The 26,171-nt window shown below is 40.7% G+C and overlaps 1 protein-coding gene across 2 annotated transcripts in view; it reads right to left on the reverse strand.

The window, feature by feature from the left end:
* The window catches only part of LOC131783107 (pneumococcal serine-rich repeat protein-like), a 54,863-nt gene that overhangs the window by 16,308 nt on the left and 12,384 nt on the right, over nt 1–26,171 (reverse strand). For both annotated transcript variants that reach the window (XM_066160855.1, XM_066160854.1), the window contains exons 16-35: nt 25,487–25,973; nt 24,843–24,960; nt 24,218–24,364; nt 23,564–23,613; nt 22,939–23,164; nt 21,968–22,162; nt 21,050–21,296; nt 20,118–20,367; nt 19,023–19,229; nt 18,276–18,546; nt 17,555–17,734; nt 16,884–16,952; nt 14,954–15,226; nt 9,277–14,397; nt 8,688–8,738; nt 8,381–8,578; nt 5,780–7,975; nt 4,162–4,257; nt 3,852–4,049; nt 197–3,385 (exon numbers count right to left, since the gene is read on the reverse strand). In XM_066160855.1, coding sequence (XP_066016952.1) covers nt 197–3,385; nt 3,852–4,049; nt 4,162–4,257; nt 5,780–7,975; nt 8,381–8,578; nt 8,688–8,738; nt 9,277–14,397; nt 14,954–15,226; nt 16,884–16,952; nt 17,555–17,734; nt 18,276–18,546; nt 19,023–19,229; nt 20,118–20,367; nt 21,050–21,296; nt 21,968–22,162; nt 22,939–23,164; nt 23,564–23,613; nt 24,218–24,364; nt 24,843–24,960; nt 25,487–25,973 — 13,769 coding nt within the window. The remainder of the gene's footprint in view (nt 1–196; nt 3,386–3,851; nt 4,050–4,161; nt 4,258–5,779; nt 7,976–8,380; nt 8,579–8,687; nt 8,739–9,276; nt 14,398–14,953; nt 15,227–16,883; nt 16,953–17,554; nt 17,735–18,275; nt 18,547–19,022; nt 19,230–20,117; nt 20,368–21,049; nt 21,297–21,967; nt 22,163–22,938; nt 23,165–23,563; nt 23,614–24,217; nt 24,365–24,842; nt 24,961–25,486; nt 25,974–26,171) is intronic.

Raw genomic sequence — 26,171 nt, forward strand, 5'->3', positions numbered from 1 at the left:
AACGCTCTATATTTTTGAAGTTTTAATTTCAGGAACAGCAAAGCATAATGTTTCCGACATTTTCTTTCCCCTAAATAATTTCTTTAAGAAGAACCTTCCAGCCCCCCCCCCCCCCTCCCCAGGTAACACGTAGTAAAAAGTAATATTAATCCCTAAAAAAAGTTTTAAAAAACCCAAAATATTTCCATTACCATACCTTCTGGATGCTGACGTTGACTTAGACGTGCTTGTGCTCAGCGATGTGGACACACTTCTTGAGGTCGAAATAGACAAACTGGTGCTAATTGACTTTGAGTAACTTGAACTGCCACTAGAATAAGTCGAAGAAACCGACGTTGTTGGTGTGCTGACACTAGCTGACGTGGAAGTAGACAAGCTGGTGGACACTGATGCTGATGTACTAGTACTAGCACTTGACAAAGTAGAAGAAATTGAAGTTGTTGGTGTACTCACACTTGTTCCTGTTGATGTAGACACACTGGTGGATACTGATGTTGAAGTACTTGTGCTGGCACTTGACAATGTCGTGGACACTGACGTTGTTGGTGTACTCACACTGGTTGACGTAGATGTAGACACACTAGTCGACACTGATGTTGAAGTACTAGTACTGGCACTTGACAAAGTAGTAGAAATTGACGTTGTTGGTGTGCTTACACTTGTTGATATTGATGTGGACACGCTGGTGGACACTGATGTTGAAGTACTTGTACTGGCACTTGACAATGTAGTGGAAATTGACGTCGTTGGTGCGCTTACACTTGTTGAGGTTGAAGTAGACACACTAGTAGATACTGATGTTGATGTACTTGTACTCGCACTTGACAAGGTCTTGGACACCGATGTTGTTGGCGTACTTACACTAGTTGACGTTGATGTAGATACACTGGTGGATACTGATGTTGAAGTACTTGTGCTTGCACTTGAGAACGTCGAGAAAACTGTCGTGGTTGGTGTACTAACACTTGCCGATGTTGATGTTGAGGTGCTTGCGCTAATAGACGTTGAAGCACTAGTTGATGTTGAAGCAGAGGTTGAAGCTGATTTCGATTTACTTGTTGATGCTGAAGTGGACACACTGGAAGATATTGACGTCGAAGTACTTGTGCTGGCACTTGACAATGTCGTGGACACTGACGTGGTTGGTGTACTCACACTAGTTGAGGTGGATGTAGACACGCTAGTCGACACTGATGTTGAAGTACTAGTACTGGCACTTGAAAAAGTAGTAGATATTGACTTTGTTGGTGTGCTTACACTTGTTGATGTTGACACGCTAGTGGATACTGATGTTGAAGTACTTTTGCTGGCACTTGACAATGTCGTGGAAACTGATGTTGTTGGTGTACTCACACTAGTTGACGTTGATGTAGATACACTGGTGGATACTGATGTTGATGTACTTGTACTTGCACTTGAGAATTTAGTGGAAATTGACGTTGTTGGTGTGCTTACACTTGTTGAAGTTGAAGTAGACACACTGGTAGATACTGATGTTGATGTACTTGTACTCGAACTTGACAAGGTCTTGGACACCGACGTTGTAGGTGTACTCACACTAGTTGACGTTGATGTAGATACACTGGTGGATACTGATGTTGAAGTACTTGTGCTCGCACTTGAGTATGTCGAGAAAACTGTCGTAGTTGGTGTGCTTACACTTGCTGATGTCGATGTCGAGGTGCTTGTGCTATGGGACGTTGAAGCACTATGTGATGTTGAAGCAGAGGTTGAAGTTGATTTCGACTTACTTGTTGATGCTGAAGTAGACACACTGGAAGATATTGACGTTGAAGTACTTGTGCTGGCACTTGACAATGTCGTGGACGCTGACGTGGTTGGTGTACTCACACTAGTTGAGGTGGATGTAGACACGCTAGTCGACACTGATGTTGAAGTACTAGTGCTGGCACTTGACAAAGTAGAAGAAATTGACGTTGTTGGTGTGCTCACACTTGTTGATGTTGATGAGGACACGCTTGTGGATAATGATGTTGAAGTACTTGTGCTGGCACTTGACAGTGTCGTGGAAACTGACGTGGTTGGCGTACTCACACTAGTTGACGTTGATGTAGATACACTGGTGGATACTGATGTTGATGTACTTAAACTCGCACTTGACAATGTTGTAGAAGTCGACGTTGTTGGTGTGCTCACACTTGTTGATGTTGATGTAGACACGCTGGTGGATACTGATGTTGATGTACTTGTGCTCGCACTTGACAAGGTCTTGGACACCGATGTTGTTGGCGTACTTACACTAGTTGACGTTGATGTAGATGCACTGGTGGATACTGAAGTACTTGTGCTCGCACTTGAGTATGTCGAGAAAACTGTCGTAGTTGGTGTACTAACACTTTTTGATGCTGAGGTGCTTGTGCTAAGGGACGTTGAAGCACTTGTTGATGTTGAAGCAGAGGTTGAAGTTGATTTCGACTTACTTGTTGATGCTGAAGTAGACACACTGGAAGATATTGACGTTGAAGTACTTGTGCTGGCACTTGAAAATGTGGTGGAAACAGACGTTGTTGGTGTACTCACACTAGTTGAGGTGGATGTAGACACACTAGTCGACACTGATGTGGAAGTACTTGTACTGGCACTTGACAATGTGGTGGAAATTGACGTTGTTGGTGTACTCACACTAGTTGAAGTGGAAGTAGACACACTGGTGGACACTGATGTTGAAGTACTTTTCGACACCGATATTGACGTACTTACGCTGGCACTTGAATAGGTTGAGTATACTGTGGTTGTTGGAGTACTTAGACTTGATGATGCTGAAGTCGACTTGGATGTACTGGCAGTAACTGATGTGGAAAAGCTCGTTGATGTCGACGTTGATAAACTTGTGGATATTGAAGTTGAATAACTTTTGCTGCCACTTGAGTATGTCGTTGAGACTGATGTTGTTGGAGTGCTCACACTTGATGAGGTGGAAGTAGACACACTGGTGGATACTGATGTTGAGGTACTTGTGCTGGCACTGGAATATGTGGAGAACACAGTGGTTGTTGGGGTACTGACACTAGTTGATGTCGATTTTGATGTAGATGTACTTGTGCTACGTGATTTCGATAAGCTAGTTGATGTTGAAGACACAGAGGTGGATACTGAAGTTGAATAACTTTTGCTGCCACTTGAATATGTCGTGGAAACCGATGTGGTTGGACTGCTTACACTAGTTGAGGTTGAAGTCGATACACTGGTGGACACTGATGTTGAGGTACTTGTGCTGGCACTGGAATACGTCGAGAAAACTGTGGTTGTTGGTGTGCTGACGCTCTTTAAGGTTGAGGTGGATGTACTGGTACTCGCTGATGTCGTTACGCTCGTCGACTTACTTGAACTCAAAGATGTTGATTTTGATGTTGATGTAGATGTGCTTGAGTTAACAAAATTAATTTAAAAGAAAATTGAGATGCATCATTGAAGTTAATACATGTCAATTGTGTGTTTTTTTCTGGAATGTGCCTTGAAGAGTAATTTTACGCAGCATTTGTAGCTTGACCTAGCTGTAAACTCATCGCCTTTTAGAGGCAGTAAAAGTATTTCGTTTGAGGGAGTAAGGAGTAAATGGCTCCTCCGAAGTACCATTACATGGGTATACTAAACACATCCCACCCAATTTTCGATTCCTTCCATGCCATCTGATTCTCCTTCTTCATCAAAAAAACCGTGATCTGTGTCTGTAGAATTCACTTGACTAAAAGAAAAGGGTCTATGGTACCTGTAAAGAACCATTTTTTTAACTTAAATCCCGAAGAAGTTTAGTAAAAACAAAACTTTTGTTGCGTGTTTTCACTTGTCTTCAGTCCCTTAATAAAAATTCCAGTTCTTAATCTAATTACCTAGAAGATGAGACACTTGATGTAGAGGATCTCGTCGGAGGCTTCAAACTCGGCGGCTTCCTACTTGATGTAGGTATTGAATACTGTACATTAGAGGACCGACTGTACGCAGATGACGGGAAAAAAGTGACTGCAGTTTTCTCAGAAACCGATTGATATGACGATGCTGACACTGTAGTGGACCTTGAAGTAGAAATGCTGAAAGATGATATATATCATATTTAAAAACTTTGCTAACCTGAATTGCTACTAACAGCAATTTGAAGGATCGCAAGCACCTCTCATCCTTCTCAAACTTTCATAAACTAACCTTGTGCTGGTAGAGGTGGGAATGGATGCACTTGTTGTAGTTGATATCGACGCACTCGAACTCAAGCTTGTACTAATTGAGATTGAAGTTGAAACACTGAAAATAATAAACAACAGGAATATAGTTACACAAGGGCTCATCACGCTCAATATCGAAGAGCCTTGCACTTCAACCTAAAAGAATCCCTGCAGTCCCTCATAAATATCTAGTTATCGCCAAAAATTGAGTTAAATGTAGAAGAAAAACGCTTCCCAGCGCTTAGAAAGGAAAAAAAAAGGATTTGTTAGCCCACCAACGCTGTAAATACTACTTTCTCTTTCTAATCAATGTAACAGCTCTACTAAGACCTATGGTCTAGTTAGAGAGAAAGATGAGTCATGCACGAACATAAAATGTAAGTACTGCTTCTCTCCATATTACATTTATTGAAACACGAGTTCTTATTTGTGTGTGGGGAACTTAATCAAGCGGGCTCAAAGATGGTGATCTTTTTTTTTAGGCACATAATGCACTATTTCTGAGACAAACACGTTCACCTTCTCAAACTGATGCAAAGAAACCGTTATTCACAAGATATCAAGAATTGTGAGCAAACCTTGCATTTAAATTAGCGCAACATGAGCTCAAGCTCTTATGGCCACGATTGTACGAAACAAATTTTAATATTTGAGATATCTATCTCGTTGTAAAATTAACATTTACGAACAAATCTCATGATTACTTTATTGCTAAATAATAGTAATAATAATACGCTGTATTTTAAGAGTGTAGCACGAAATAGTTACGGAAACTAGTAAACTCGTGGCCCTCTATCTAAAAAATTGCAATTACGACAACATATTCCGAATATACAAAATCAAAGTACAAAATAAATAAAACTAAGCAAATACAGAAGTTCTGCATTCATATAAATAAGTATAAAAGCTAATGATATGGCTAAGGAAATATATACAAAATACGACTAAACTATGAAATGGTGTAGTTCTTGCTTCTCTTTGAAGAAGGATACCAATGATAATGCATTTCTAAGATCAAGGCTTAAGCCATTCCAAAGTTGACAAGTAGCAGCTGCGAATGTCTTACCGACTTCGGTCAGCCGATTAGATTTTGGGCAAATAAAGTTTATATTACTACATCTAGTTACACAACTATGTTGCTGACTGTTGATTCCTAAGTAGTCTTCAATATATAAGGGAACTCTTCCCTTAATACGTTTGTATGCAACACAACATTTAGCTATTTTCCCTTCTTCATAAAAAGGAAGCTACTGCAGACTATTAAAAAACGTAAAACGAGACGCCTAGTAATAAGCATCGGAAATCACCCTCACTCCTCTAATTTTGTAGCTGAAAAACACAAAGATAATTTCCAGAGACAAGGATATTATGCTGTTTTTGCACAGTTTTCTTTTGAGAGACACACCAAAGCACGACCTTTTCTACATTTGTTACACAATGAGTTTAAAAAAATGTCCCCCTAGAATTTCTTCGTACTATATCACATTCAATACTTCACCAAAATCTCTAACAAGTTTCTATAAAATTATCTAAGAGGAAGAAAAAAACACATTTTATCCCTTTAAAATAACACACCACATACGACATTTACAAAAAGATACCTGGTGGATGCTGAGGTCGATGTCGACGTGCTACTGCTCAGTGATCTCGACACACTGGTGGATACTGATGTTGATGTACTCGTACTGACACTTGAAAAAGTGGTAAACAATGACGTAGATGGTGTACTCACACTAGTTGATGTTGACGTAGACACGCTGGTGGACACTGATGTTGAAATACTTGTGCTGGCACTTGACAATATAGTCGAAATTGACGTTGTTGGTGTGCTTACGCTTGTTGAAGTTGGTATAGACACACTTGTGGACACTGATGTTGATGTGCTTGTACTCGCACTTGACAAGGTCTTAGACACCGATGTTGTTGGTGTACTCACACTAGTTGATGTTGATGTAGATACACTGGTGGATACTGATGTTGAAGTACTTGTGCTCGCACTTGAGTGTGTCGAGAAAACTGTCGTAGTTGGTGTACTAACACTTGCTGATCTTGATGTTGAGGTGCTTGTGCTAAGAGACGTTGAAGCACTAGTTGATGTTGAAGAAGAGGTTGAAGTTGATTTCGACCCACTGGTTGATGCTGAAGTGGACACACTGGAAGATATTGACGTTGAAGTACTTATGCTGGCACTTGAAAATGTCGTGGACACTGACGTTGTTGGTGTGCTCACACTTGTCGATGTTGATGTGGACACGCTGGTAGATACTGATGTTGAGGTACTTGTGCTGGCACTCGAAAATGTCGTCGACACTGACGTTGTTGGTGTGCTCACACTTGTCGATGTTAACGTGGACACGCTGGTAGATACTGATGTTGAGGTACTTGTGCTGGCACTTGACAATGTCGTGGACACTGACGTTGGCGTACTCACACTAGTTGAGGTGTATGTAGACACGCTAGTCGACACTGATGTTATAGTACTTGTGCTAGCACTTGACAATGTAGTGGAAGCTGACGTGGTTGGCGTACTCACACTAGTTGATGTTGATGTAGATACACTGGTGGATACTGATGTTGAAATACTTGTACTTGTACTTGACAATGTAGTACTTGTGCTCGCACTTGAGTACGTCGAGAAAACTGTCGTAGTTGGTGTACTGACACTTGTTGATGCTGAGGTGCTAGTGCTAAGGGACGTTGAAGCACTTGTTGATGTTGAAGCAGAGGTTGAAGCTGATTTCGACTTACTTGTTGATGCTGAAGTGGATACACTGGAAGATATTGACGTTGAAGTACTTGTGCTGGCACTTGACAATGTGGTGGAAACTGACGTTGTTGGTGTACTCACACTAGTTGAGGTGGATGTAGACACACTAGTCGACACTGATGTGGAAGTACTTGTACTGGCACTTGACAATGTGGTGGAAATTGAAGTTGTTGGTGTACTTACACTAGTTGACATTGATGTTGATACACTGGTGGATACCGATGCTGAAGTACTCTTACTCCCACTAGACAATGTAGTGGAAACTGACGTTGTTGGCGTACTTACACTAGTTAAAGTGGAAGTAGACACACTGGCGGACACTGATATTGAGGTACTTGTCGACACTGATATTGACGTACTTACGCTGGCACTTGAATAGGTTGAGAATACTGTGGTTGTTGGAGTACTTAGACTTGATGATGCTGAAGTCGACTTGGATGTACTGGCAGTAACTGATGTGGAAAAGCTCATTGATGTCGACGTTGATAAACTTGTGGAAATTGAAGTTGAATAACTTTTGCTGCCACTTGAGTATGTCGTTGAGACTGATGTTGTTGGAGTGCTCACACTTGATGAGGTGGAAGTAGACGCACTGGTGGATACTGATGTTGAGGTACTTGTGCTGGCACTGGAATATGTGGAGAACACAGTGGTTGTTGGGGTACTGACACTAGTTGATGTCGATTTGGATGTAGATGTACTTGTCCTACGTGATCTCGATAAGCTAGTTGACGTTGAAGTAGACACAGAGGTGGATACTGAAGTTGAATAACTTTTGCTGCCACTTGAATATGTCGTGGAAACCGATGTGGTTGGACTGCTTACACTAGTTGAGGTTGAAGTCGATACACTGGTGGACACTGATGTTGAGGTACTTGTGCTGGCACTGGAATACGTCGAGAAAACTGTGGTTGTTGGTGTGCTAACACTCTTTGAGGTTGAGGTTGATGTACTGCTACTCGCTGATGTCGTCACACTTGTTGACTTACTTGAACTCAAAGATGTTGATTTTGATGTTGATGGAGACGTGCTTGAGTTAACAAAATTAATTTAAAAGGAAATTGAGATGCATGATTGAAGTTAATACATATCAATTGCGGGTTTTTTCTCTGGGATGTCTTGAGAGAAGTAACCTTATGCAGCTTTTGTAACCTGACCAACTGTAAGCTCTGAAGTACCATTCTATTGGTATACTTAAATCAGTCCACCCTAGTTTTGATTCCTCCCATGCCATCTGATTCTCCTTCTTTATCAAAAAAACCGTGATCTGTCTTTGTAGAATTCACTTGACTAAAGAAAAGGGTCTATGACACTTGCAAAGAGCCATTTTTCTAATTTAAATCCCGAAGAAGTTTAGTAAAAACAAAACTTTTGTTGCGTGTTTTCACTTGTCTTCAATCTCTTTAAAAAAAATTCCACTTCTTAATCTAATTACCTGGAAGATGAGACACTTGATGTAGAGGATCTCGTCGGAGGTTTTAAACTCGGCGGCTTCCTACTTGATGTAGGTATTGAATACTGTACATTAGAGGACCGACTGTACGCAGACGACGGGAAAAAAGTGACTGCAGTCTTCTCAGAAACGGATTGATATGACGACGCTGACACTGTAGTGGACCGTGAGGTAGAAACGCTGAAAGATATATACCATATTTTTAAACTTTGCCGACTTGAATTGCTAATAACAGCAATTTGAAGGATCGTAAGCACCTCTCATTCTTCCCAAACCTTCATAAACTAACCTTGTGCTGGTAGAGGTCAAGCTCGTACTAATCGAGATTGAAGTTGAAACACTGAAAATAATAAAGAATAGGAATTTAGTTACACAAGGCCTTATTTGCACAAACACGATACAAACACGCTCAGCCTCTCAAACTGATGAAAAAAACCATTTAATCATTACATATCAAGAATTGTGAGCAAACACCTCGTTTAAATTAGCGCAACAAGAGCTCAACCTCTTATGACCACAAACGTACAAAACAAAATTTTAATATTTAAGAAACCCATCTCGTAATATAAACATTAACAAACAAATCTCATGATCACTTTTTTGTCAAAGATAATTTCCTGAGACAGGGATAGTGCTCTGTTAAAAAGCGTAACGCTAGACGCCTGGTTATTAGTGTCGGAAATTACCCCCACTCCTCTTTTTTGTAGCTTAATGACGCCAAGATAAATCCCAGGGACAAGGATTTCCTCGTAATATGTTACATTCAATACTTGACCAAAATCCCTAACAAGTTTCTATAAAAGTATCCGAAGGGCACAAAAAAAAACGGTTCATCCTTTAACAACAACACACCACATAAAAAGTTTCCAATAAAATACCTAGTGGATGCCGAAGTCGACGTGGACGTGCTAGTGCTCAGTGATCTCGACACACTGGTGGATACTGATGTTGATGTACTTGCGCTGGCACTCGACAAAGTAGTAGAAACTGACGTTGTAGGTGTGCTCACACTTGTTGATGTTGATGTGGACACGCTGGTGGATACTGATGTTGAAGTACTTGTGCTAGCACTTGACAATGTAGTGGAAACAGATGTTGTTGGTGTACTCACACTAGTTCTGGTGGATGTAGACACACTAGTCGACAGTGATGTTGAGGTACTTGTGCTGGCACTTGATAATGTAGTGGAAACTGACGTAGTTGGTGTACTCACACTAGTCGACGTTGATGTTGATACACTGGTAGACAGTGAGGTTGACGTACTTGTACTGGCACTTGAGTATGTCGAGAAAACTGTTGTAGTTGGTGCACTAATACTTGCCGATGTTGATGTTGAAATGCTTGTGCTAACAGAGGTCGAAACACTAGTTGATGTTGAGGCAGAGGTTGAGATTGATGTCGACTTACTTGTTGACGTCGAGGTAGACACACTAGTAGACACTGATGTTGAAGTACTTGTGCTGGCACTTGACAATGGAATGGAAACTGACGTTGTTGGTGTACTCACACTTGTGGAAGTGGATGTAGACACACTACTAGACACTGATGTTGAAGTACTTGTGCTGGCACTTGACAATGTAGTGGAAACAGATGTTGTTGGTGTACTCACACTAGTTCTGGTGGATGTAGACACACTAGTCGACAGTGATGTTGAGGTACTTGTGCTGGCACTTGATAATGTAGTGGAAACTGACGTAGTTGGTGTACTCACACTAGTCGACGTTGATGTTGATACACTGGTAGACAGTGAGGTTGACGTACTTGTACTGGCACTTGAGTATGTCGAGAAAACTGTTGTAGTTGGTGCACTAATACTTGCCGATGTTGATGTTGAAATGCTTGTGCTAACAGAGGTCGAAACACTAGTTGATGTTGAGGCAGAGGTTGAGATTGATGTCGACTTACTTGTTGACGTCGAGGTAGACACACTAGTAGACACTGATGTTGAAGTACTTGTGCTGGCACTTGACAATGGAATGGAAACTGACGTTGTTGGTGTACTCACACTTGTGGAAGTGGATGTAGACACACTACTAGACACTGATGTTGAAGTACTTGTGCTGGCACTTGACAATGTAGTGGAAACAGATGTTGTTGGTGTACTCACACTAGTTCTGGTGGATGTAGACACACTAGTCGACAGTGATGTTGAGGTACTTGTGCTGGCACTTGATAATGTAGTGGAAACTGACGTAGTTGGTGTACTCACACTAGTCGACGTTGATGTTGATACACTGGTAGACAGTGAGGTTGACGTACTTGTACTGGCACTTGAGTATGTCGAGAAAACTGTTGTAGTTGGTGTACTAATACTTGCCGATGTTGATGTTGAAATGCTTGTGCTAACAGAGGTCGAAACACTAGTTGATGTTGAGGCAGAGGTTGAGATTGATGTCGACTTACTTGTTGACGTCGAGGTAGACACACTAGTAGACACTGATGTTGAAGTACTTGTGCTGGCACTTGACAATGGAATGGAAACTGACGTTGTTGGTGTACTCACACTTGTGGAAGTGGATGTAGACACACTACTAGACACTGATGTTGAAGTACTTGTGCTGGCACTTGACAATGTAGTGGAAACAGATGTTGTTGGTGTACTCACACTAGTTGTGGTGGATGTAGACACACTAGTCGACAGTGATGTTGAGGTACTTGTGCTGGCACTTGATAATGTAGTGGAAACTGACGTAGTTGGTGTACTCACACTAGTCGACGTTGATGTTGATACACTGGTGGACACTGAGGTTGAAGTACTTGTGCTGGCACTTGAATATGTCGAGAAAACTGTTGTAGTTGGTGTACTAATACTTGCCGATGTTGATGTTGAAATGCTTGTGCTAACAGAGGTCGAAACACTAGTTGATGTTGAGGCAGAGGTTGAGATTGATGTCGACTTACTTGTTGACGTCGAGGTAGACACACTAGTAGACACTGATGTTGAAGTACTTGTGCTGGCACTTGACAATGGAATGGAAACTGACGTTGTTGGTGTACTCACACTTGTGGAAGTGGATGTAGACACACTACTAGACACTGATGTTGAAGTACTTGTGCTGGCACTTGACAATGTAGTGGAAACAGATGTTGTTGGTGTACTCACACTAGTTGTGGTGGATGTAGACACACTAGTCGACGGTGATGTTGAGGTACTTGTGCTGGCACTTGATAGTGTAGTGGAAACTGACGTAGTTGGTGTACTCAAAGTAGTCGACGTTGATGTTGATACACTGGTAGACAGTGAGGTTGACGTACTTGTACTGGCACTTGAGTATGTCGAGAAAACTGTTGTAGTTGGTGTACTAATACTTGCCGATGTTGATGTTGAAATGCTTGTGCTAACAGAGGTCGAAACACTAGTTGATGTTGAGGCAGAGGTTGAGATTGATGTCGACTTACTTGTTGACGTCGAGGTAGACACACTAGTAGACACTGATGTTGAAGTACTTGTGCTGGCACTTGACAATGTAATGGAAACTGACGTTGTTGGTGTACTCACACTTGTGGAAGTGGATGTAGACACACTACTAGACACCGATGTTGAAGTACTTGTGCTGGCACTTGACAATGTAGTGGAAACAGATGTTGTTGGTGTACTCACACTAGTTGTGGTGGATGTAGACACACTAGTCGACGGTGATGTTGAGGTACTTGTGCTGGCACTTGATAGTGTAGTGGAAACTGACGTGAATGGTGTACTCACACTAGTCGACGTTGATGTTGATACACTGGTAGACAGTGAGGTTGACGTACTTGTACTGGCACTTGAGTATGTCGAGAAAACTGTTGTAGTTGGTGTACTAATACTTGCCGATGTTGATGTTGAAGTGCTTGTGCTGACAGAAGTCGAAACACTAGTTGATGTTGAGGCAGAGGTTGAGGTTGATGTCGACTTACTTGTTGACGTCGAGGTAGACGCACTAGTAGACACTGATGTTGAAGTACTTAGGCTGCCACTTGAATATGTCGTAGACACTGACGTTGTTGGTGTGCTTATACTTGTTGAGGTTGAAGTGGACACAGTGGTGGATACCGATGTTGAAGTACTTGTGCTAGCACTTGACAATGTAGTGGAAACAGATGTTGTTGGTGTACTCACACTAGTTGTGGTGGATGTAGACACACTAGTCGACAGTGATGTTGAGGTACTTGTGCTGGCACTTGATAATGTAGTGGAAACTGACGTAGTTGGTGTACTCACACTAGTCGACGTTGATGTTGATACACTGGTAGACAGTGAGGTTGACGTACTTGTACTGGCACTTGAGTATTTCGAGAAAACTGTTGTAGTTGGTGTACTAATACTTGCCGATGTTGATGTTGAAGTGCTTGTGCTGACAGAAGTCGAAACACTAGTTGATGTTGAGGCAGAGGTTGAGGTTGATGTCGACTTACTTGTTGACGTCGAGGTAGACGCACTAGTAGACACTGATGTTGAAGTACTTAGGCTGCCACTTGAATATGTCGTAGACACTGACGTTGTTGGTGTGCTTATACTTGTTGAGGTTGAAGTGGACACAGTGGTGGATACCGATGTTGAAGTACTTGTGCTAGCACTTGACAATGTAGTGGAAACAGATGTTGTTGGTGTACTCACACTAGTTGTGGTGGATGTAGACACACTAGTCGACAGTGATGTTGAGGTACTTGTGCTGGCACTTGATAATGTAGTGGAAACTGACGTAGTTGGTGTACTCACACTAGTCGACGTTGATGTTGATACACTGGTAGACAGTGAGGTTGACGTACTTGTACTGGCACTTGAGTATTTCGAGAAAACTGTTGTAGTTGGTGTACTAATACTTGCCGATGTTGATGTTGAAGTGCTTGTGCTGACAGAAGTCGAAACACTAGTTGATGTTGAGGCAGAGGTTGAGGTTGATGTCGACTTACTTGTTGACGTCGAGGTAGACGCACTAGTAGACACTGATGTTGAAGTACTTAGGCTGCCACTTGAATATGTCGTAGACACTGACGTTGTTGGTGTGCTTATACTTGTTGAGGTTGAAGTGGACACAGTGGTGGATACCGATGTTGAAGTACTTGTGCTAGCACTTGACAATGTAGTGGAAACAGATGTTGTTGGTGTACTCACACTAGTTGTGGTGGATGTAGACACACTAGTCGACAGTGATGTTGAGGTACTTGTGCTGGCACTTGATAATGTAGTGGAAACTGACGTAGTTGGTGTACTCACACTAGTCGACGTTGATGTTGATACACTGGTAGACAGTGAGGTTGACGTACTTGTACTGGCACTTGAGTATTTCGAGAAAACTGTTGTAGTTGGTGTACTAATACTTGCCGATGTTGATGTTGAAGTGCTTGTGCTGACAGAAGTCGAAACACTAGTTGATGTTGAGGCAGAGGTTGAGGTTGATGTCGACTTACTTGTTGACGTCGAGGTAGACGCACTAGTAGACACTGATGTTGAAGTACTTAGGCTGCCACTTGAATATGTCGTAGACACTGACGTTGTTGGTGTGCTTATACTTGTTGAGGTTGAAGTGGACACAGTGGTGGATACCGATGTTGAAGTACTTGTGCTGGCACTTGACAATGTAGTGGAAACTGAAGTTGATGGTGTACTTACACTAGTTGATGTTGAAGTAGACACACTAGTGGACATTGAAGTTGAAGTACTTAGACTTTTTGAAGTGGAGGTAGACTCACTGGTGGACACTGATGCTGAAGTACTTGTGCTAGCACTTAATGACGTGGTGGAAACTGACGTTGTTGGTGTACTAGTGCTTGTTGATGATGACGTTGTAATAGACGTGCTGGTGCTAACTGATGTAGATACGCTTGTTGAGGTTGAGGTTGACACACTGCTGGATAGTGATGACGAAGTACTGACACTTGTTGAGGTTGATGTGGAAGTACTTGTACTTAATGAAGTTGATACACTTGTGGAAACACTAGTCGACCTGCTTGAACTTCTAGAGGTTGAGCTTGAGCTTGAACTTATTGAGGTGCTTGTTGAAGTTGATATAGATTTACTGTTGAGTTAAAAGGTATTGAAATTAGAACGACAAGTAAAACTTAGTCAGTGAAAGTACCATTTAACGATATGGTCTGCGCTTTGAATCTTTTTTAATTCGCTTTATGCTTTTCGATGTTTTTCACGTCATTTAATTTGTTTATACTTAACAAAAACCTTTAAGAGTGTGCTTCATACTTTCCGGCTGGATTTATCTAAGTAGGGATGAAACAAGTGATTTGCGAGATGTACATAACGCAGATTGACTTCAAGCCAAGAGGAGTAACGAGGAGATTCCTCACAGCGCAACTTTTCTCAAATAGTCAAAAAGTGCGTTTTCCGACCATGCGATCAATCGCACGAATAGTCTAAATAGTTAAACTACAATTTTTTGCATCTTAGAGACGTTTCTTCATCGATCTAAGGCCTCGATTTCCCCTTTATTTCATAAACAATCCTTTTCCTCCCCGATGAATGTTGGTGGTTCTTTCCTCCTCTCCCCCTATCCTCCATCCCTCTGCCCTCTATCCCCAACCCCACCCTTCCTCTCCAAAGCTGACGGTAATGCTAATAACCTGGAAGATGAGACACTTGATGTAGAAGATGTCGTCGGAGGCTTCAAACTCGGCGGCTTCCTACTTGATGTAGGTATTGAATACTGTTCATTAGAGGACAAACTGTACGCAGACGAGGGGAACACAGTGGCTGTTGTTTTCTCTGAAAATCGTTGATATGACGAGCGTGGGGGAAATATCGCCTCGGACGTTGACTCGGTCGAAGACACATTAAAAACTGATTTTGATACACTTGCGCCGTAGGATGATTGACCTTGAGTGTATAGCGGTGAACTAAGAGATCGAAAGAGGGAATTCATATCTACATTCCCATTAACTGTTTGAGCTTAACTTCATAAATGAAAATTATTTTTAAAAAAAACTTCTGCATCTCACTTCTTTCTCCTATCATCTACAACAAACTAACTTAGTAATAGAGTAGCAAAGCTTGCTCTTCCTCGCCACCATAACTACAAAGTGAAATATTACTACTACAGCTCCCATCATCAGCATCATTTTCACCATCAACTTCAATAGTCATCACCTTCATTTTAATCTTTGCTAGCATCAAACTTATCACCATCGTCACCGCCATCATTATCAAAACGACCTTATCGTGACGTTAACATAACAAACTGGATCGCATAACCTGAATATCCGTAAAATGGAAACTGATCAACACAACTGACTAAAACTAATTGAGTCTTACAGCCTGCAACACTAACCGAAAATTTACCAATCAAATACGCAGTCAGCTCCCACGAGCGCAACTCATAACAGTCGACAATAAACATATCTTCAAGTGACATTGTTCGAAACGTCAGTCAATGTAACCAACAACAGCTCATTTACAATCTTCCTTCTTCCGTATTACCACACTGAAATATTACTCCTGCGTTCATTACCGTTTCCTAAATTTAATCTCTTATTTTGCCACCACCGCCACCGATAAACAACAACAACTTGGTCAGCAATTCCCCCTTTATGATCACCTGCTGTATCCGTGACTAAGTATGATCTGTTTCCCGTTTTGATCTGTTTACCGCACAATGAAGGTTGAAAAGAAATCGAAAGGAGATTCCCGTCAGCTCAACTGAACACAGCGGTCAAACGTAGGGCATGCGCATATGCATTACTTTTGGTTAGCCGAGTGCGAATTGCCTATGCACATTTAAAAGAATAAACAAAAGGAGCCAGCCCCACCACGCAAAATTAACGTTAAAAAAATTGAAACGCAAAATATCATTGAAATGATGTGAAGCTAAATTCACAGGAAAATTAAGATTGAACGCAAAGTTTGTTCAATTACGAATATTCTGCTGAGTTGTTAAGAACTGTCAGTAACCGTCTTGTGTGGTTGTTATTAACTTCAGGAGGTAACTTGGTTCCGTTAGCATGAAGGTGTTGGACCGCCTTTTCATCGTTTAAACATTTGCACGTGCACAAACCTTTGACCGCTGTGCTGCTAAACTGACATTAGTCAGCCCGGGGCAGTGGATAAATTTGCATATCGAGGAATGCTACGCAATGAAAAAGGTGTCGATCTGTTTCTGGTTTTAATCCTGGTAAAATACCCTACATAAAGCCTCCTTTTTGGGGATAATTGATATTTAGCCATAATAATATGTGTTGTGCCTACGGAATTTCCGTAGTTTCTGCAGAGAGTTCAAGCCTATTCTACAGCTCGGTGATTTTCCCACTCTCCAAGACAACAACGGTATTCGTCGCGAACTTCAAGACGTTTTTTTCCGAAATACAAAATAAATTTAAATAAAACATATCTTTAATATTTAAAAAATTTATTTGCCTCATGCCAGCTAGAAGGCAAAAATCATTCAAAATCATTAAAAGTATCTTCAATTGATATTTTTTCAACGTATTGTAAGATGTACTTTCATGTAAATCGTTCATTCAAAGGGTACCACAATAAACTTTAGATAACTATTCATACCTGGACAAGCTAGTAGATATCGACGTAGATATACTGGTTGGGGTAGACTTCGAGGTCAACGTTGACGTACTATGCATTAAAGAAAAATTACAACAATGTCAGAAGTTAAGCACTGACTTCTAATACTAACTAAATTCGCTCTATGCGGTTCATAAAACGTTCAGATTTAACGCAATACATGCACCATGAACAGTTAGGCTCAGCAAAATCCATCAAGCGTTTAGATTCCTCTCATTACAGTCTTCAATATACGATTACAACTTGCAACGAGTGTTCAGAAAACACCCGTTAATCAAAACAGGTTACAAAAGGTGACGTGAAATGTAACTTTACGAGGCTGACTGGCGGAACTAATGTCATTAAGGCACAGAAACAGGGATTTATTTCTGCATAGCTACCTGTCTTACGTTTTGCCAGAATTGGTAAACAAAGCAATTGATGTTAGAGGTACTATTTAAAATCATGCATGTAATCCAAAAACCAAAAGCAACAGACTGTTAAAAATTAATAGGAATGCAACTTCTCTGACTATTATCAAAAGTTTACATACTTGACAATGACATTTATTTTTCGCTAGTTTCTTGGTTTGAGTTGAAACGTTAAACTAAGCGGCGTCAAATAAAAAAAAGCTATAAAAAGATTGACTTTGGAGGGATTAATGAAATATTCACCTTAAGCTGCTAGGAATACCAGTTGAGACCAATGTTGATACACTCGTTGACACCGATGAAGTAGTGCTCACACTGGTTGAGGCAGAGGTAGACACACTGGTGGACACTGATGTAGAAGTACTTGTGCTTGTACTTGAGGATGTTGAGGTAGATGTGCTTGCACTCGAGGAACTTGAAATGCTTTGAATAAGTAAGTAAAAAAGGTGGAAAAAGTTGCAGATGAGTACTATTTATTCTTCCCTTCTGAATTTTACATTTTCTCCTCTGTTGTTCCTTTTGTTTTTTAAGTAATTATGTAATGTGCCAAACATTTAGATGTTTTTAGTGATGCCCAATGCACGGGGCAGGTTAGCTTCTAACGCCTTCTTGTTATAGATATAATAATTTTCTACAGTTTTATAGGAAAAGCCTAGATGCTAATTTGAGTGAGTGTAAGCGCCACAGGTAGCCCAGGTTGAGGCATTTCTCACAAACAGAATACATACCAAACTGTTAGAGGACAAGACCCCTTACAAAGGACAAGTCTAACGAATTTGTACATTTCTTTACAGACTTCCATTCACTGAAATTCGACTGCCTATCAAAAAATTAACTTGGTTTTACAGAAGTTAATGAAACTAAGAGGGACTGGAACTCTGTTTCGAAATGAATGCAATAACTTCTTAAAATTATGACTAGAGTAGCATAACAGTCCATGACAATTGTGTTCACCATCACACACCTGATGCTGCTTGTACTTGACACACTTGATGTGGAGAGCGTGACAGTGGATGAGCCAACGCAAGGCCTCTCGCACTCGCTTGTCTGATTAACACATTTCTTGCCATCGAAGAACGTTCCATTGGGACATGAACACCCTTCCACACGGGGTCCTCGGCAGCACCTTGCCCCCAGTTTTTCGCAATCCTTTGGAGTCTGCTCGCAAGTTGAAGGTAAACTAATGTTGGCAAGGTAACCACCAGTATTTTCACAGGGACGACAACATGGTAGTTCTGGAAATATATATAGATGTAATAGTATGATAATAAGACTAGGAACTATGCTGAAGTTAAATAGAACAACAACAAGTCTTCAATATTGTGCCTATCATTCTAAAGTCTACATTTTTCAATAAATATTAACATAATAACTGCTCTTGATGTGCTGGATCATTGGGGAAAATTCACTCATTTCCATTTCTCTGTTTTTAACCTTCTTGAATGTTATCTATTTCGTTCCCCTTCTCCTGGATTTATTTACTCTTTGACCCCTTAGAGTGACAACTTCACCTTACAATATCTCCCCAAAATCACAGGTTAAGGTCACCAGAATAAAGGAAATGATCATCAACTAGTGAAGCTCTTGATTGTGAAACAAACTCTCCTTTTGAATACATTAAGAAATATGTAGAGGAGAGTAGGGGCAATATGCACACCGATGTTAGGTTGTAAAGGATTAAAAATGCTGCACGTAAGCTCTATAAACTCACCGCAAAAGCCTTCACGACGCCACGTGATTGAGATGCCCATCTGATTACAGGCTCGAACGTAAGTTGCTATCGCTGAACAGAAGCATGCGCAATCCCCTCCTTTGTTGCAGAGGCAAGACTCGTGCTTACAGGCCTGGAAGTAAGGCTCAGGGTCCACAGTATCGTGGCATGCTTTGAAGTTGGCATTTCTCTTGATCTCGTTGCAACCTTAAAAAACAAAGCGATGCTCTTTGTAGATCTATTTTCACAATTTTTAAACGAGAAGTAGGACGCGTTTGACATAATTTGTTAAGTCAATACATAGCCCGGTCCCCGATTTAGTTCTTTGTGACACGGTTGTTGAGCATCGTACCGTGAGGGCCGTGGATATGACGTTCGATTCTTTGTCAGGCAAAGATTTCATTTCATCCCTTTGTCCCACCTTCATGAAAAATAAACACCCTCTGTAAGTACTAAGCGCTTTCTAATTTTATTTCGTATTTTTTACGCGCTTTTCCTTTTCCACACCTCTTTGTTCATGTTTTTTGTTGAGCTTCTTAGCGTGTTTCTTCGTCAGTTACACCTTTTCGCACGTTTCTCATACCGCACGTTATTTGGCAGTCTTGTATTAAAGCCATTTCCTTTTACGCATAATGAATTTTCGAGACAGTTTACCTGAAGTCGCGCCTGGCGAGGTTCTCTATTATAGAAGTCGATTTTGCAGTTATATTGGGCGTGATCAATGTAAGTATTTCTTTTTATCGTTTCGCTTTGTTTTCATTCGCCTTTTGTTTATAGCTTGTTTATCTTAATTAGTTAACTTGCTCTTATTTATGTTTTTAGTTTCAACCCACCACTACTACTGCAAACTAATAAAACGAGCTAGTGACATCCATAGTTTAATGCTTAGTTCATTTAAAGACAATTTAAGTCAGGAAAACAGTATGGGTACTCTTTGGAATCTAAAAACGAGCCAGAAGTTAATTTATGCATTTGCTTTCCAATGGAAGATGGAAGATTATATTGTTTCCGAATCTTATTTCTTCGTGAAAAGACTTAAGCTCAATTCTGGCGCTCGCTACCGAAACAAATTCAAATGCTGATATTACTAATTACCTTTCTCGGCCCAGCCTTGGCGAGATGGATTTGACAAACAAGGATCAAGAGACACTGGACGGGGGCAGTCATCGTCATCTTTCCAATCATAACCAAACTCAACGTCATCATTTGCCGTGACATTATCGCGAAGCCGCAGGTCATCCTGAACGAGTCCGTTGAAGTTGCCACACAGACCAGAAAGCTTGCCAGCCTTCCTATAGGCTGGATTGGGCGTAATGTATACCCGGGAACCTTGGTCAAATCGAACCTATAGAGACAGTTTTTAGATATCTTTAGTTTAAGAATTTTCTGTAATCAAAGACCCTATCTCCCCATAAGACTCTTCCGACTTTGCTGTTGTCACCACAATGCAAGGAATTCGTCACTTACGAACCTTTAGCTCAGATGGGAGAAGAGTCTATCGAAGGAAGCTTCTATAAATTTCTAACAAGTTACACATTCTTTAAAAATGGACACATGTAGAATGACATGTTGAAGGTAAATTATAGAAACTTAGCCCGGACGAAGGAAGAAAATGGAGTAGAGCACAAATACCGTGGAAGAGGATTACAGGGAGTAAGCGCCAGGAGATGAGATAGCAATGGAAAAAAGCCGTATCTCAGATGTTTGGAAATAACTAGAAGAAATAAAAACTTATTTCGTTAAGTGTCTTACATGTTCTTAACGCATGAAAAGGAAGAGTGTACGTGAGTTTTAGCTTTGAAAAACACTCAAAAAAGGCATATAATTTTCGTTCAGCTCAAATTCAGACAACAGAGGAGTGGGAGGAAGACTAACGGAAATTGAGAAATTGAAAGGAACTGCGAGATATTCGTTTCAATTTTATCACCATAACACGATCAAACCAATTGAGAGAATCCAAGACTCCAAACTTCCCGCCAACAAAACGAGCAGAGAATCACCTTCTTGCGAAAAAATCATCCTCTTACCTCAAATTTAACGAAGAAAGGGTTATTTTTCTCGTAAATACGAGCGATAAGGAACAACCCCACGTGAAAAATCTCTACATTAGGAAGGTCTGACATCATCCGGCACGGCTCGGGATATTGTCCGGGTTTGTAAGTTTTTGTATTCGGATTTTGAATAATGCTAAATTCCTTTTGGAACAACTCCACAGTTGCTCCTCCCTCTAATTTAATTTCAACTCGTTTGCACATCTGCAACTCCAGTGAATCCCTACAAGAAGTAAACAACACTTAAGTCATCTTAGGTTTTGAATAAGAGATCAATTCGATTGTCATTGAATGTCAAAAACCTAACACAGAGTGGTCAAAACAGCCATTCAGATCAAAGGCAAACATGACAAAAGACCAATGAGAATTCTTATTAAAAATACAGGCAAATTGCTTAAAACGCGGGAAAATGCGGGTGACCAAGCTACGATTGGCTTTACTTTTGCATCTGATTCGTTGATGCAAGACGTAAATTTTCTGGACCAATCACAAAACAATGTGAAATAAACTTCACTAATCCGGGACTGCTTTCGATAATTGATTGAGAATTGGTTTTAGGATCTAACCTGATTGCCTAATTCTTTCGCTCCTTTCTGGCCCCTTATGGCTGAGTGCATCAAGATTTAACTAGCACGATACGACTAAGAGTTTGGGCCTCCCTATGAACGAGATGTTTGTCCATCACAGTCAACCTCTTGTTCCCTCCCACCCCCCATTAATGATTGCTGGTAAAATATTCTTACTCCTGGGTGGAGTGAGGCAGTATGAGAGTAGAATATCATGCCACCATCTTGGTCTGGGAAACGCACCTAAATATTGTGTATTACACAACAGCGAATAAGATAATAGGACGGAAGATATCACAATGAGTGAATGAGGGCCGAAAGGCCATACCTGCATGGTTCGTTTTTGACAGAGATTTCGACAGTATCTTCTTTCATCATGGTAAACTTGCAGCTCTCCTGATGAAACTTGATCCATCTTCCATCAAATGATCGATAATGATCCTGACCCGTTGCGGCGCACTCGTATTCCGGCGACGGATTGATCATGTTGTCAGAGATCCATTCACGAGCGCCGTTGCAAGTTCTAGTGAGTTTAAAAAAATCAAGAAATTAACGCGTTAATAGTCTCATTATCCAGAAACTAGAACATAAGCGCACAAAACACTAAGCTGCATTTAAGAAACTCCGTCGTGGTCTGTGATTTCCGATAATTCCTGGCTAACTTGGTTTCACTTCCTTTAGTCTTAACGCGTTGGTAATTGTCCACCCTAGAAGCCAGTTATGTTGAGGTTGTGTTCTATTGAAAAGTAATTCCCTGGGCTGCTAATGAATGATTAAAAACCGTCATAGCAGGACTCATAATGCGAGGGATTCTTACTTAACAAAACACAAGCATCACAGCGGAGCAGCCACAAAGTCACATTGCTGGCGAAAGGAGCTTATCTGTAACATGCATAATATCCAATTATCTCTTACACTATGATATTCAATAATATGCTACAGAAAAAACGTTATAAAAGAAAATTTATCATATCATAGTTGTTTTGCATTAACCTTAAGTTACTCGCGGGAATGACAAGTGCAAAAGTAGGTGTCAAAAGGGAAACTGTTTAGTGTACAAGGCTGGCTGCAAAACCTTTTTTTACGATGCCCCCTCCCCACGAGAAAAATCTAGTTATTAATACCTTTTGATAAAAGTTTCTTTGCTACGTCAGTTTTAATCCTTTTTCATCTATTTTTGAATAAGATAACAATACAAGACAAAGAAAACTTAAGATAACACAACTTTGAAATACTTAAACAGAGAACGTTTCAAACACTTCAAAGTTGTATTCTTTTTCGTTTTTATAGTACACATACTTTGAGCAATCAACTGGGTTGGTTTCACCCTTCTGGTAAATCTTGTTGTTGTGTTTACAGCCACACTGATTCTTTTCCACACATGTTCCGTTCTCAAGGAGCAGTTGATCACCAGGACAGAAACATCCCCGCTTACACCGGGACTGTCGTGAGATGTCACTCATCAGGTAATTGTCGCATGTAAGACCGCAGTCTGAGTACACCTTTCCTTCCTTAGCGCACATTTCTACGAAAAAAAAATTGAAAAAATTGCGATTATTCAAATAGGGGTCGAAATAGAGATACTTTAAAAATGTTAAAACAGTAGCTTATAGTAAGTAATTATTGGTTGAGGTGGAGCATTGAGCCGAAGGCTGAGGCAGATAACACAGGCAGAATTATGTCAAGAAAGATGATCGTGGTTAAAAAGGCAATTAAAGTAGCTATGAAGACAAAAAGATATAGTTTAATTACAACTCGGTGTAAAGCGAAATATGTTTTTTCGTCTTATGAGCGCGGGACAGAGAGAAAATTTTGAGTCCCCGAGAAAGAGTCCAACCTCAACCTTAGACCCCCCATGTATGTTGAATTAAACGAATGCGTGTGAAAAATTTAGCCACAAGTTTTAAAAATTTGAAGTACTTACTATCACAGTCGTCATCTGTACACTCCCACTGTCCACCTCCTTTGCAAGTGCTAACAGCAAAAAGATATTAAAAATACAGATCAAGTATTACGTCCTAAAATCTTTGCCTATTGATTTATCACTACTTTATCTTATACTAGCTTCCAAAGCGCCTGCGCAGGCTACTCGTCTTTGATGGGAAGCTAGTCCATCATATGTGCTGGTATCCAGGCCCTTCCCAACACAGAATTCCCTCAGGTTTCTCTGACAGTTTGCAAATACTCATGCCCACTCCTGGGTGAAGTAAGACCCGATGAATGTTAGATGTCCTATCTTAAAAAAACAGTATGACCCAGCCAGGACGCAAGCCCGAACCTTTGAATACGGATTAAAATGCAAAAACCAAAGGGGCAACGAATCTCCTTCATAAAAAAGAATCATATTGATCTATTCACTTTTGAAACGATAAGTGCGCTGAACACAGCTTTTCAAGTAAAATTTGCAAACACAAAATTCCGACTCTGAACTTTTAACTTCATCATGCTGAGAAAGTAACGCGGTGATCGCACTCCTCTACTTCCTTCCTGCAAATCTTGGACATTTCACAGTACTCAGATGACTTCATTGGCGTACAAACGTTAACCTTGAAACTAAAACAATAACAATTAAACGTACCAAGTGTTGCATCGGACAAATCGTGTGGCTCCCTTCTCGTACTCTTTCCCTTCAAAGTAACAAGGACATTCCTCCTTTAGCACGCATTTATTGCTCCTCAGAACCTGATCCTCATTTTTACAGTAGCAAGCTTCTACGCAGCCACGTCTGGAAAAAATTGCAAATGTCAGGGTAGCTTACATTAGGAGTGTACGACGGTTATAGAGGTTCGAGGGTTTCCAACAAACGTCTGACACAGTGGAAATTAATGGGTGATTATAGTATTTTCTGTAAGAAGCGTCCGGGCGCACATTCGAAATTTCGGGTAAAAGGAGGGATTGGAGGAGGTTATTGGAAGGAGGGAGCCTAATCGAGGGGGCGCGTATTAAGAAACTTTTGTTACAGCTGTAGTTGCGGCTTAAAAAGTTATAAATATAGTTGAAAGTGAGGGAGGAGGGGGCGCCTGTTTAATATATTGACCTAGGAGGGGGTTCTTATAACTGTGTCAGTATGTGTTGAGGGACAAAGTGACTTACTACGAGTCCTTTAGCAAGGTACTTTTATTACTTCATCATATTAGTTACTTCAACGTCTTAAGTTTCCCATCGGGTTGAAAGAGTTAGTAGAAGTGTACAAATGACATTACCTCCTGCAATCTCCGTCTTGGTCGGGATTTAGATCCTCGCAAGTCTGAGGACAAGCTAATGAGCCGTTGTTATGTCTATGACATTGCTCAAGCTTCATGTCTGCACCGCACTGGTAATCTAGAACATCATTTCGTGCTTTTTTTAGTAGATAAACAAAATTTGTGATGCAAAGAAATTTGTAAGGTAAGGGTTGACAGGTACAGCAAGAACTCAGACATATAAAAGAAGTGTTTAACTCTTTTGGGAACATGATATTGAGTGGGATTTTCTCATAATCTAATATATCAAAGAAAACTAAAGTAGAATTCCAATTTTTTAACCTCTTAGGAGAGAAAAATTGCGGTTTAATTTTCTGGAGGACGAAAAAAGTTCGGAGTAAAGCAACTGTGTTTGAGTACGGGAAGCAATTCCAGTTTTGGTTGTTAATATCTGCAGTCTGGAGAAAACCGGGGTTCGATAAATTGGGAGTCTACTGAGTATACATGTGTACCTGTGCATCTGGATACGGCGTTTATCCGTCGTCTCTTGAGCGTTTTCGTTGCTCATTTTAGAAAAATATGTTGTGCTTTTTCCATTAAGTTTGGTTATTTGAAATACACCGAGAACTCTAGATTTCGTGTGACATGTATCCTATAAAACCCACCTTCCGCGCAGCTGGAAACTAAGTTTCTCCATGCGTTCAAATCAATCCCCTTGTCCGCACAGGCCTTTGCATACCCTGCTATGACTTTACACAGGCATCCCTTGCATCGACATCCATCTTGAACACACTTTTCATAGTACTCCAACACACTCACCTCGCTGTGACAGGCAGCGAACGGAAGGGAAGTATTTTTTAATTTGAAACACTGATCAAGAGTCCACTGTTTGTTTTGTTGATAAATATTGCAGTAGTTAATCGAGCTTACCACGCTCTCTGTCTCGCATTTTTCATCGGAGAGATCTGGGATCAGCCATTCCTTGGCAAATTCGTCGATGGACACTATGTCGTCATTACTGCGCATGTGGAAGTCATCCTCTTTCATATCATTGAATGTACCACAAAGACCACATGTTTGGTCTTTTAGCGTCGAGTTCACGGTCAAATAAATGTTGTAGCCAGTCCAGTGGATAGAAAATGCCACTCCATTCTTTAAGATAAACATGAAATTGAAAAAGCGAATGAAAAGGAAGACAATACGACACTTGTTTTCTTGAAGCGTGATCAACCCCGTTTGTTTTCCCGTTAAATATGATTTACATTCAGAACTTGTAATGGCAATGGCCCAAGTTTGCATATGAAAAGGAAACAATATTTTATATCATCCCCTTAATCTCACGTAATAGAA

This window comes from Pocillopora verrucosa, chromosome 13 (genome assembly GCF_036669915.1).
Source record: "Pocillopora verrucosa isolate sample1 chromosome 13, ASM3666991v2, whole genome shotgun sequence".
NCBI lineage: Eukaryota > Metazoa > Cnidaria > Anthozoa > Scleractinia > Pocilloporidae > Pocillopora > Pocillopora verrucosa.